This window comes from Sapajus apella, unplaced genomic scaffold (genome assembly GCF_009761245.1).
Source record: "Sapajus apella isolate SASKATOON/1434 unplaced genomic scaffold, GSC_monkey_1.0 scaffold7, whole genome shotgun sequence".
NCBI classification, from domain to species: Eukaryota; Metazoa; Chordata; class Mammalia; order Primates; family Cebidae; genus Sapajus; species Sapajus apella.
In genome coordinates, this window is record NW_022436947.1 from 8123613 (window position 1) to 8138041 (window position 14429).

At 36.3% G+C, this 14429-nt stretch overlaps 1 protein-coding gene across 3 annotated transcripts in view; it reads right to left on the minus strand.

Moving 5' to 3' along the window:
- EXOC4 (exocyst complex component 4) overlaps nt 1-14429 on the minus strand; it is an 805456-nt gene that overhangs the window by 522555 nt on the left and 268472 nt on the right. The window contains exon 10 of one of the 3 annotated variants that reach the window (XM_032275645.1): nt 12062-12812. The exons of the other annotated variants lie outside the window; for them this stretch is intronic. Within the exon in view, the coding sequence (XP_032131536.1) occupies nt 12694-12812 (119 nt within the window). The 3' untranslated portion in view covers nt 12062-12693. Of the gene's footprint in view, nt 1-12061; nt 12813-14429 lie in introns of those variants that run through there. 3 annotated transcript variants of the gene reach the window in all.

Below are 14429 nucleotides of genomic sequence, written 5' to 3' on the forward strand. Positions count from 1 at the left end.
TTTCTGCAAGTAATGAGGTAGAGCAGAGGCTTAAGCATACCATAGGTACAAGGTACCTGGATAAAAGATAAAGACAGACATTTGAGTAAACATTTCCAGAATAAAGGATGACAGATCAGCAGGAGTTGATATTAAAAATGTACTGGATAAAGAAGACTAAGAAAAAAAAAAAGCAGCAATTTCACAGACACAAGTGAAATTTCCTTTCTCCCTTCCTCCCTTCTGGATAAAGAAGACTAAGAAAAAGCAACCACAGCAATTTCACAGAGACAAGTGTAATTCCTTTCTTCCTTCCTCCCTTCCTTTCCTTCCTTGCTTCCTCCCTCCCTCCCTTCTAAAGAAGACTAAGAAGAAAAAAAAAAAAAAAAAAAAACAGCAATTTCAGAGACAAGTATAACGTACCTTCCTTTCCTTCCTTCCCTTCCTTCCTTCCTTCCTTCCTTCTGCAGCCTCTAACTCCTGGACTCAAATGATTCAACCTCCCAAGTATATAGGGGTAAAGGCACATGCCACCTCACCTGGCTGAGTTTTTATTTTTTTATTTTTTGTAGAAACAAAGGTCTTACTTTGTTGCCCAGGCAACTCCCAGCCTCAAGTGATCCTCCAGCCTCAGCCTCCCACAGTACTGAGACTACAGGCACGAGCTACCACTCCTTTCCTACCAGTCCTTTTTCATACATATATTATGTGTCCCTGAAGAGACTTAAGGTTCCTTGAGGGCATATATACAACTGTTAAAAAATATTATGAATTCAATCATCAGAGAAAGGGGAAAAGGTCTAAGAGTAAAAGATTTTTAAGAACCAGAAGGGAGGTGTTTGTCAAGCCATGAATGAGAGGAAAATCATTTCACAGCAAATAAAGGGAAACAATTCTATAGCAGCTGAACAATATGGTAGAGATGAAGGTTCTCCCATGAAAAATGACCCATCCATTCCGAAAGAGTAGCAATAAAGAATTTTGAGAATTCAGTCTATAATATGCAAAAGAACGCTCTTATTTTCCAGTTCTTGTACCAGAGTGAAAAAGGAGGTAAATCTGAATTCAAATGGTCTGGGTTTGATTCAGGGATCTGCTGCTTATCTGTTATAGGGTCTTGGACAAGTTAGCCAACCTCTGAACTCAATTGCCTCATCTTTTAAAATAAGAATACTCTTACAGCCTCAGATACCTGTCAGTAACAAGGAAGTATATGAAGAAAAGAAACAGGGAAAACTCTTGTAGTTGTTCCTACTAAAGAAAGGGAATATTTATTTATAAAAGAAAAAAAAAATGAACCAAAACTATGTACTATTGTGATCAACATGTGAAATGTTTTACAGCCCCATCTTCAGTAGTTTTGTTAGATGTTCTTTCATGATTACACTTGCGCTCTAATATATTTCAAAAATAGAACATATTTCCAGAAATGCTTTGATATATATAAACAGAAGAGTGTTATACTACCATTATTCTGGGTTAAAACAACAGTAAAATCTATGTTGGACTACTTTCAGAGGAATGTAGGGAAAAAAATTCAATATGGCATTCTGCTAGATTTGTCTGCTAAGACTACAGTCACTGACCATGGTGGGTGGTTCGTAAGAAAACAAAGAATCCGACCAGAAGAAACACTTCTCTTGGCAAGAAAATGAACAAAATAGAGTACAAGTGGTATTCTATTTCTATAGATAGTGTGGACATAGAAAGATAAAGTATGGGACAACAATAGATAGCTATATAAATAGTGTGAAATTAGGGCTAGGTGCGGTGGTTCATGCCTGTAATCCCAGCACTTTGGGAGGCCAAAGCAAGAGCATCACTTGAGATCAGGAGTTCAAGACCAGGTTGGCCAATATGGTGAAACCCCAACTGTACTAAAAATGCAATAAAATTAGCCAGGCACGGTGGTGGACCCCTGTAATCCCAGCTACTTGGGAGGCAGAGGCACAAGAATCACTTGAGCACAGGAGGCAGAGGTTGCAGTGAGCAGAGATCACACCACTGAATTCCAGTTTGGGCAAGAGAGTGAGACTCTGTCTCAAAAAAAAAAATCAAGATGTATAAATAGTGTGAAATTAAAGGATCTGATTTCCTGAAACCTTGGCTAAAGATACAGCACATCTCATATATACCAACAAGGCAGACACTGCCGGTTGCCCCCAAATAGCAATTCTCTCCTTCTTTTAGGCATGGGGATAACTGAAACAAGACACATTTCTGAGACTTTCCTGTATCTAGACATATTCATGTAATACAGTTCTGGCCAATCAAATGTAAGATGAAGTCAGCATGGGCAACGTCCAAAGAGGATATGTCTCACTTCTGCCCCTGTCTACTCCCTGCTGGCTAATATGTAGGTAGAACAGTAAGAGTTCAAGTATCCACCTTGGACCAGGAGGAGACCTTAGGAATGGAGCACACATGTGGTGAGGCATTAAGATAGAAAGAGCCTGCCTGGGTCGTTGAGGACTTTGTAGATCAAAGTCCCTATACCAGCACTTGACTCCCAGACTTTTATCTGGGAAATAAAATTCTATCTTGTTATATCACTGTTATGTTGAGTCCCTGTTTTTCAAAACCAAACCTACTCCTACAGCCAGGATAAAGGAAGCTTGTCAACTAGATAAGGAGACCTTTAAAACGGATTGACAAGAAAGAAGGAAACAGAGCAGATAAAATAGATAATGTGGGAGACAATGGGTATGACTGGAAGAAGCTGTATGATAAAAATTGCTACCAGTAATATTTTGCTGAAGAAGGCTGGCTGGAAACATACTATTTGTATGATCAGAGCATGGTCAAAGTAAACTTTAAAATGGATACGTGTGATCTCATAAGAATTACTAGGACTTTGGGGCTGTAAACAGAGAGAGAAGAGGAAAAAGAGGAGGGAGGGAGGGGCGAACAGAGGGAGTAAAATATCTAATTAAAAAGCATGAGAAACAGCACTGTATAGAAAGGAGAACTGTACTTTGTTGAACATTTATTCTGAGTAAGGGACCATGGCAGGCATTTCTCTTAGGTTGTCCTATCGAATCCTCACAATAGCAGAACTAACCCGTATTTCACAAACAGGACAGTGTGACTGGCAGCATATAAGTAACTCAATAAAGCCAGTGAGGGGAGCAGCAAGAATCCAAATCCAGGTTTTTGTCTCAAAAGCCCACACGCTTTCCATTACCTGATGCTGCTGCCTCAGAGTTCTATTTTTGAATAAAAACTACTAGACTCAGAATAGAAGCAAAGTTTCAAAACTCAGATTGTCATAAAAGACAAAAGAAACAAAATGTTTTAGCACTGCCTGCATTAATATGAGCCATCAGGAAAGAAAGAGATGATGTGATATTAACAGAAATCTTGGAAGAAAATGAAGATGCTTATTCAGAGTTTATAACAGCAACAAAATGTACACTGGAAATACTAAAATGTGTACCACTAGCCTTGAGAGGAAGAAAATGACATGTTTGGAGGATAGATATGATTCCAGGGCTGAACTCTATGAAAGAAAATTAAAATGTATAAGGTAGAAACCATTTTTAATCATATAAAAGAGCTGATATTGCTTTAAAAATATGCATTAAATTGCTTTCCATAAAACAGTACGAGTCCTGATTACCCAGGCTGCCCTTGATGTGCATACAAATCCAATAAGCCTCTCACAGAATGCTGGTAGACACTGTGATGACATCCTTGCTTTCTACAGCGTTTCCAGTATTAGTGCTTATCCTCACCGAAGTTAGGATTCTCACGGCTGTGGTCATTCAGATATAATTGTAAACTTCCAGGTATGAGGAATTCTTTTAAATGAAATTCTTCTCATAATTACCTAGCATCATGTTAGTCACTTAAACAAGGCAGCTGTTACATGGCTGAAAGACAAAATTACGGTAGCTGGAGCGGGAAGGCCTGCATTCAAGGTATGGCTCTTACTTATGGGGAGGGTAACTTTGGACAAGTCACTTACCTGCTCAGAACTTTAAGAATAAAATCAGGATAACGACACTTCACCTTCCACAATGAGGCACTAAAAAAACATCATCTCAAAAGTCAAGTGCCACAAAGACATTCAGTTTTACAATGAGCTCTCAACAGATCACTCGAAAAGATTGTTTTCAAAAAATAAACTTGGGTTGTTCCAAGTGCTCACACAGAGATATTGTGAGCACGATGTGAGGGCCCATCTCGTCTCCAAATAATGACTTTCATGCCCTTTTAAGTATTCTGCCTTATAGGCACAAAACTTCAAATCTGTCAACACATGTATACAAGTGCCACTGAGAAGGAAGCAACAGATACCACATGGGATAATAACAGCTCCAAACATAAAATTCACCCCATTTACCCCATAGTTTTTCAGTCCGTCACCAAAGATAGTATATTATTAATCAAGCAGTTCTTCAGCTGGATATGAGGAAATCAATGAGACCAAAGGAAAATGTGCGGTTTATGTTTGCTGACTAATATCACAAGAAAAGTTATCTGCAAAATCTATTTTCTTCCTTTGTTTGATTTGGCCTGATTGGCTTTGAACACGGATGTAACATTACTGTGTATGCGTACGCGAGTGTATATACATGTTAATGTAATTCAATATTACTAGGTTAAACTGCAGAGAAAACATTTCCTAGCCCTTGATTAAGGCCTGCATTAAACCATCAGGCCCTATCACAAGCTTTGCTGATGAGTAGCTATTTGGACACACACAGAGCTATGATTTCTATCCACTTTACTAATCAGCAAGTTCAGATTTGCTGCTAATGTGACATTGATGAACACGCATGATGTTAATGTGACAGTGATGAACAGGAATGACAGCTTGGGGCTGATTAAAATTAGCTAAGGTTCTTCAACCTAGGACAGAATGGAAACAACTGCAACCTAACATGCATCTTGGAAACAGAAAGACCAAAAACATACATTTACTGATGATACAGAAATTTGAGCAAATGTACATTTCCATGTGACATCGTTTAAAATGTATGCAGTCATTAATCAAATCCTACACTAAATCAAAAATGGCAACAAAAACATGAATACACAGAACCAAAGTGCTGAGCGAAACAAAACGTCAAAAGGCAGAGGCTATAGTTTGATTATGAAAATACAGGGAACACTAGAAACAAATCAAATGCTTATGTGAGCTGAAATAAAATTCTCTGACCTAAACTGAGTAATTTAGAAGGGGTCTTCACAAATGCCATGTGGACTTCGCCCATTTTGTCATATGCAAAGACTTGGAGAGTTAGATACTTTATCCAAGTACAATTCAGGACAGTTACCTATTCCTTCCCTTCCTTTTTCTCAGCAGCTACTCCCATCCCATTGAGGCCAAATCATTAGATTAATACATCTGAGAAACAGAAGAATCACTGAACTCTTCTTACAGAAGAGTCAAACTGTACTCCTGTCAAGCAGGTAACACGTTTCTCTTTTCCAACATAGTATACTTAATCCAGCCACCAATGTTTCTGACATCATATTATAGTTTCACTAAAACAAAATTTAAAAACACAGAAAATCCATACAGAGATGGCACAGTCAGCCTAGGCACTATCACAGCTTTTAAAGGTAACACAGAAGACCTGTGGCAACAAGTGGACCATAAATAATCCACGCTGTACATGCTAAGTGTATAACAGGAGATGATACCAATGTCCTTTTTTCTTAAAAAAAACTACAGTCCATTAATACATTCTGCCTCTGTTAAGCTCTAAATAAAGTGGCCAGATTCTCACTGTTGACGGGAATTTAATTTCTGAACATTTACTCAAAATATTAACCTATACCGTCAGGTCATTTAAAAAGAGTAAGCATCTACAAGCTACGATGTCCTGGCATAGGACATGCTATCACTTAAGACCAAAAGCATTTCAACACATTTATACGGATGAAGTTCTACAAAGAATAAATTAGAAAAGTATATTACATGACAGAAATAACAGTCTCAGAATCCTAGTAAATTTTAATTCAGGTTTTCTTTGTTACTATTCATATTGATTGAACTGGTAAATACTAAACAGAAATGGTTAAGTGGCCTTCTAAGAATCCAAAAATCTATAGATAAACCAGACACATTTTACAAGCATTTCTGAAAGGAGGCAACAAAGGAGATAAAAGAACAAGATACATTGCTCAGAGCTTCTGTAATCAGATAATGAAAGTCAATCAACACAGGCAAATCTTCAATTACTATATTCCCAGTGGCAAGCATTGACAGGGCTGTTTCTGGGTCATGCTCCAACCATGCAATTATCACCCTGAAATCTCAAAGAAAAAACTACATTCAAAGCAAATTTCTAGTTTTAAACGCTAACCATCTATAGTAACCCTATTTCCTGTTCAGTAAGTAGTTATTTCTCATGCATAATTGTTTAAATTATCCTTTATTAGAATTCTTCCTCAAAAGTAAATTTTCTAAAATTATCTGAATTGCTTTATTGCTACTAAATAAGTCAGTCACTGACATCTCCCCAGAAATTTATATTGGAGTAAATAATTCATTTATTTTTCTAAATGATTTAAGCTAAGATTCAAATATGAATCTGATGTGGCCAACTTTTAAACTGCCCACACCAAAGTCTGTTCACTTCTAGAAGAAACAGGTATTAAAAGCAGGCTTTCTCCTAGAATTGTGTTTCTTTTAGCATTATGCTTCATTTTTTGGCATTAAGTTACTATCATAGCACCATATATGAAAAGCATTTGGCACCCAGGAAAATAAATTACCTATAAAACTAGGCACCACCTCTTGATCAGTGTGGTTACTCTGCTCCTGTTTACAGTGGGAGAATGCAACTGATACTCATTTCCTGAGAGGAATTTCACTGAAGAAATTTATCATAAATTTTGTCTTTTTCAACTCATGCCTTCTTTTATGTTTCTAAAATATTTCTAAATGATGGTTCATACATTGATGAATGACAATAAAAGAGTTCAGTTCAAGCTAATGAAGAAAAAAAATGTTTAGAATATTTTTGGAATTATTGGCTTCCCCAACACTGGAAATAGTAAGTATTGGGTATAGGTTGATCATGTCTTATCTAAAACTCCAAAATTTGAAGTGCTCCAAAATCCAAAACTTTTTGAGCATTGTTACGACACCACAAGTAGAAAATTCCATACAAGTACTTAACATAAACCTCGTTCCATGTATAAATTATTTAAAATATTGTATAAAATTTTCTTCAGCCTACGTATATAAAAAACAAATGAATTTTGTGTTTAGATTTGGGTTCCACACCCAAGATATCTCATTATATATATGCAAATATTCCAAAATCTGAAAAAGTCCAAAATCCCAAATGCTTCTGGTCCAAAGCATTTGGGATACGGGATATTCAATCTGTGCCTGTACGCCTACCAGGCCTCTAGTCCCCAAAACTAATTTCTAAAAACAATTCAAAAGGAAGGTTTTTTGAAAATAAAAAAAGCTATCAAATTATTAAAAGTAAGATTCATTGCCAAGAAGCAGTACAACTGAATTCTCAATCACAAATCTAAGGAGGATATATGTACCTAAGGACTACTATACTTTTCACATAAGAAGAACTTTTCTCCTGTCCTTTTTCTTCCTAACTTTGGACGCTGACTTCAGTAACTCTGCTTACAAGTCTTGCCTGGGTTTCAAATAACTGATACTGCCACAGTCCCTGACTAAAGCCAAGTCTTTCTTGGTTTTACTGTAATGTTCCTTTGTTGCTCCTCCAGTTTTCACCTACTTGTCGAAATTTTAAAATTGGACATAAATTCAGTCAATGATGTGTGGTTAGATGCCAACCAGACCATATAATAAATCTAAATGGCTAAACATGAGATGGTTTATTATCTCAAAACTAATCAAAGCCACACAGATACTCTCCAACATGGATGTTGGGTTCTATACAATACCAGTGTTAGAATCTGTGTTTCAGGAATTAACTTAGGAAAGATTTCACAAGTACATTTATAGTGAATAAAATAGAGACACCATTTCTTATAAGGACAATATCAACTATATTTTAAAGGAAATGAATAATAATGGGTACCATATTATTATTTCCATTAAAATATTTTCCTTACTAGAAACTTCATTTTATCCTTTTCCTACAGTTTGGATTCTCTACAAAAAATATGTATCTTAAGAAGTATTTGAATGTATAGATAATTTCACCCTCCATTAAGTCCTGCCTCTATGAGTCTGGCCATGATGACAGAGAGATGTCAATCACAAATCCAAGGAAACACTTTACAGACACTTTAACTAGAAAAAAAAGAGTAGGATAAGCCCCTTGACTACATTCAAGGTTATGCAGTTAACCTGCCAAAGCACATGACATCACTCTCTCCGTCCTCACAGATGCCTTGGCATGTAAAGTGAACTGGAATCCTTCACATTTGACAAGCTGAATATGTGCCAAACCCATCTAGCCTTTCCCTGCCACTGCTTTAATTTTCCTTTTCTACTCTCAAAACCCCTAGTTTCATTTGTACCCAAGAAGAGTGATTCAGAAATCATATAACTAACTTTCCTGGATTAATAAAAAGTTATCAAGTAAATCTACGTCACTTTCATTTCTCCTCAGGAGATTAGCATTTGAGGATGCATAAACGTATAGTCGTGTACTGCATAACACCATTTCCACCAACAACATACTGTATATACAATATGGTTCCATGGGATTATAACACAGTATTTTTACTGTACTTTTTTATGTTTATATACACAAATACCACTGTGTTACAAATACCTACAGTATTCAGTATGGGAACATGCTGTACAGGTGTATAGTCAAGGAGCAACAGGCCACACCATGTAGCCTAGGTATGTAGTAGGCTATGCCATCTGAGTTTGTGTAAGTTACTCTCTGATGTTTGCGCAACTACAAAATCAACTAACAATGCCTTTCTGGGGACGCGTCTCCCTCGCTAAATGATGCATGACTGTATATCCATTTTTTCAATATTTCTTCTTGGTTGATGGAAAACGAAAACGTCCAGGTGTTCAAATAACTAACCTCTCTTTTTCCAGGTTACTATGTCACATCACTCCCACCTCTTAAACTGCCATTCCTTGGCAGTGTAGCATAGTGATTGAGAGCCCGAGCTCTGGAATCAGATGGCATCTCTAGCCCCAGCTGTACACTTGCAGGCTATGTGACCTTGGGCATATTATTTAAATGCTTTGGACCTCATTTTCCACATCTACTCTTACACCACCTAGAGGATTAAATAAAATAATGCATGTATGTGGCTGGCACATAGTTAACTCCCAATATACATTAGTGGAGAGGTTATTTTCCTCTCTACAGTTTCAAAGAAAGCACCTGGTTGCTATTCCTGAACACCCCTGCCTATTTCATTTGCAAAGCTTGAATAACTCTCCAAATAGAAAAATGATGACCTAGATATATATCTGAATCTCTGGATAAAAGTGATATTTTTAACATGGGTCCTCTTATCTTTCTTTTTGTCCTAAATAATCATGTCACATAAGCAGACAATGATGCAAATGAAAAATGAATACAGACATCTGAATTTATATATAACTCACCAAAAGGTTGCATAAATGGTACAAAGAGATGATGGAGCCAGAAAGACACAACTATGAATCCCTGCTTTACCATTTACTAATTGGATTTTAGATCTTTCTGATGCTTAGCGCCCTATCTACAAAATGAGATAATAATTCTTCTATCTTTATGTCTTATAGATTTATTGCTGCAATCAAATGGAGTAATAGGACTAAGCACCTGATATAAAATAAAAACTCAAATATAAGCTCCCTTGCCTGATAAGTAGGAGAAACTTAAACTGCAACCCTCTCTCCAGTAAAGTTGCTTCTTATATCAAAGGGAGCAGGGATGTCGGAATGATAGAGATTTATTGTGAAAATCTGTCCTTAATATTCTTCTAGTTATATCAACAAGTGATATGTACTAATTACACTGGGGTTTTATTTTTTAAATACAAGGCACAGCACACACCATCAGCAGAATAAAAAGGCAAAGAAGGTGAAAAGGATTTAAAAAGGGAACAGCTGGCATAAACTGTGCACATCATTCAAAGAGGCAATGGGGCCAATAGAGTTTTTCAATAAAAGCAAGAGAACACTAGGTGGTAACGAAATGGATACTTTAGATCTCAGGAAGCAAAACATATTCACTACTCTTCAGGATGCCAGGGGAGGCTTGGATAACATCTCCTGTCTTAATGAGCTATACCCCATTCCCAGCTGTTCAGAACAATGACAAGAGTTCACTGCAGCAGAGTATCCATATACAAAAACTCCATGGTCCCTAGAGCCAGAGGTGCAGGGCAAATGCTAAATCATACATCTGTTGATGTTTGGATGTATAAATGAACAGAGATTTAACAAGAAGAAGAAGAAGAAAAAAAAAACCCTTGCACATTCAGGATCTTTCTTCTCCAAACTTACATACATTTTCTCATCTCTTTTTTTCAGACAAACAGTATTGGCTCTGAATACTTTTTTTTTAATTAATTGACTTTATCTTTTAGAGCAGTTTAAGGTTTACAGAAAATTAAGCAGGAAACACAGGGAATACTTAATATACTCTCTCACTCTGAGCACTTTCACATGTCGTGGTTGACTTAAAATATTATATGGTCACCCAGTATTTAAATGAATCAATATATAAAAGATCAGAGAGGATAACTTGAAAGCCTTTTCCCATTTTAGGTTTGCAGAAACCAAATGACAGTGACAACAATCTGAAGAGAATACAATTGATCAGTCACCAGGAAAAGCATATATAGCTGTAGATCTATATAGTTCCTATTAAGTGAACACTAACACCAAATTCAAAAATCACAATCACTGATATAGCACTTAAGTTTAATTGTAAAATTACAATTTAAACAGACAATTAAAAATATTAACACCTCATTGACCCCTACATTTCCTTAGACTATAAAGAAATCTCTCTCCAATCTAAAGGACTTTGAATGTTCCTGAGATCAAAGCTCAGAGCTCCATTTATGTTTATTATACAGCTTTCAACTATGGAACTGCTCCCTCTTGCTTTTAATACAATGAGATGTTCTATCATGTCACATAGATACCATCTGTCATTAAGCCAAAGATTATCAGGTGAGTCTTCACTACTGCTAGGAAAAATTAAATGGACAATATAGTGCAGTGGTTATCAAAGTGTGGTACCTAACTTCCTGGAAACGCAAATTATTGGGTCCCACTCTTGACCTAATGAATCAGAAATCTGGGGATGGTACCCGGCAGTCTGTGTTTTAACAAGACTTTCAGGTGATTCTGATGCAAATAAAGTTCCAGAATGACTGACACATTCAAAGATGTCTGACAAAGCATAAAAAGGAAGTGAGCATGATCAGTAAATATCTCCCTACCACATCACACCCTCACACACAAACTATTTTGGCTAAAAACAAGAACGATTCCTGAGAATCAATGTTGTATTTTATTTGGGAATACTGATGACTGTTTTGTAGGGCTTCATATAGTGGCCTAAAAACAGAACTCTTTTAATTACAGCTATATTTTCAATGTAATTTACATTTTTCATGCATCACAAAATGAACTGAAACCTACTGTTTTAACTAAACACAATTTTTCTCTTCTATACAACTTGAAATTTACTCTATCTAGTTTCTAGCCACATTATTTTTCTTATTATTCCTTTACCTATTGCTCAGAGTGTAGAAACAACAGACACACCATAGGAAGATCCCATGTTCAGATAAATCAGATAAAAAATTCTAACTGTGTACTCCAGTCTTTAGTTAACCAACATAGAAGGCCCATCAACTGGATGATTTAAATACATATGTTTATTTCATTATGTTTTTGGAGATAGAGTTTCGTTCCTGTAGCCCAAGCTGGAGTGAAATGGCATAATTTCAGCTCACTGCAACTTCTGCCTTCTGGGTTCAAGTGATTCCCTTCCCTCAGACTCCCAAGTAGCTGGGATTACAGGTGCCCACCACCAAGCTCAGCTAATTTTTGTATTTTCAGTAGAGACAGGGTTTCACCATGTTGGTCAAAGTGGTCTCAAACTCCTGACTTCAGGTGATCCGGCTACGCTGGACCCCCAAAGTGCTGGTATTACAGGCGTGAACAGCCTGCCCGGGCTAAATACATATTATTTTAAAAGCACAGTTTGACGTTAGAAAAATACAGTTAACAGGAGTGGTATTATGGTTATTATCCCTTTGTAACTTTGCCCCCTTTCTATTAGCATCTATATATACTTTTGATTATGTTTCTACAGTAAAATTAAAGTCATTATATTCTTACTGCTGATTCTCTCTACTGGGCCCACGGACACGAAATGCCTTTGCAAATCTATGTGCTAAACCAGGTAGTCATGATAAATTTGTTGGCTTCAAGAAGTTACATCCTGGAAATCTTCTCTCTTGAGCAATAGAATGTAAGATCAATTGGTAAAGTTTTACAAAATCTTTGTGTGTTGTCATTGTTGTTTTAAAGAATTCCCTGAAAACCAATTTGAAATTAGCGGTCCTATATTGCAAATTCCTAACCTGATGTCAACTTGGATAAAGAAAGAATCTTCAAGATTCATAAATAAGATTAACTTATTTGAGCATATTAGAAAGAAAAAGACTAGGGATTTCTGAAAAACTGATTCATGCTTTGGATTATACCATTCCAAAGAAATAAGAATTTCTCAAGAGCCTGGTAACAATATTGTATTAGTCTCTCGAAAAAGAAAAAGCCAATTATCTGGGGAAAAGAAAATAATGTACCAACCATGTGTCTTCTCTGGCAGAAGGAGCGAAAGACACTGGAGCCTTAGCAGCATTATAGGCTTTGTCACTAATGTTTGGGGAACTCAGCCCTTCAGGAAAGAAGGGGAAATAGCAGTCTGTCTCTGGAAAATTGGCTTGAGAGAAATAGTAATCAGACAAGCAGGATTCCCTTTAGAAAAATAATTCTTAATCTGGAACCCATGGATAGAATCCAAAAAAAGGCAGAAATTGGAGGGGGAAAATATGTATCTTTTATTTCACCAACCTCTATTGAAATTTAGCATTTCCTTCAACTCTGATTACAGACAACTACAATAGTATTAACATACCTGCAACTCTGTCACCAACAGAAATGACAAAATACTTTCATACCATATTACAGGTATTTCAGGCATCTCAAAATTATACCTATACTCATAACTACTTTGAAATTATAGTATTGTTAGATTTGCCACTAAATCTTATTTATTATATCTGTATTTCAATATAGTGGGTTTCCTTTTATACTCTGCATTCCTTAGTACAGTAGACAGCATTATTCTGAGAGAGAAAAAGGGGTCCACGACTAAAAAAGTGTTAAAAACTCTATTTTGGAAAGACAGAGGATGGGAAGAGGAAATGCTCTGAAGCAGTCTCACAAAGTCCAGCATAAACCCCATCATGGAAAAGAATCTGCCAAGAAACATATGCAATTGTTCTGTTCTGAAATATACACACAAAAGTTAGGAAGCAACACTAACCTTTTATGCTTACTTGGAAATTACAATAAAACCTAAGTAAAGGTTGAGATGGCCTAGTTGGTCTCAACAGGAATAATTTCTAGCAATCAGTTTGACCTTAGAAATATTAGCCTATCATCAGTGGCTATTCTGAGAAACAAAAGGACAGTTCAGTGATATTAATAATTCAGCAAACAAAGTATCAGGAGCCACATTTTCCTCCATCCAAAATCCCGCATCCTCCATCCTAATGTACCCCTGAAGCGACACTATGAAGCGCTCCAAGAACCATGGCTCTTACACTATGGTAGACAATTCAAGTAAGCTAAATGTCACCTAAAAGATGTACTGTATTACAAAGCCTCTTTGTACAGAAAGGATTTCAAATGCAATGACAATAGAGTAACTTTGTGAAAGACAAACTGGATATTTAAATGATCACAGCCTAGTATCTTTATAATAATCAGATATGCTTTGATCTCTATATATGAGATATTCTTAAAATAGTGGTTTACAAGCCAGATACATTCAAACTGCTAAGGAAGAGCTCGCTGTTGAAACATAGTAAGAATTGAAAGGTACATATACTCTTAATTTTCAAATTAGATCATATATATCCCAAACACCTGTGGCCATACTTTGGAAAAACATGGCAGTAAACTATGACTTCAATGTTACATGGACCTCCCCAAACCAATTTATAGGAAGCTAGTAACCGTTAACATCTTTAAATCCTTACTGAATTTAAAATATAGAATCTGCTTTAACAGAGCTACCTCATTAATTATCTGCCATTTATTCTATGAGATCCTGAACTTTAAAATTTTCTTTCTGGTCTGATCTTTTATTCTAAAACATCCTAGAAGTGGGTAGTGTCAAGCAATATGAAGCTATGGGCACATCGTACCCATTAGCTAGAATTTTAATTCAGGGCAAATAATGATTATCATTATATTACAGCTTTCGATGTATTTCTTACTGGCATCA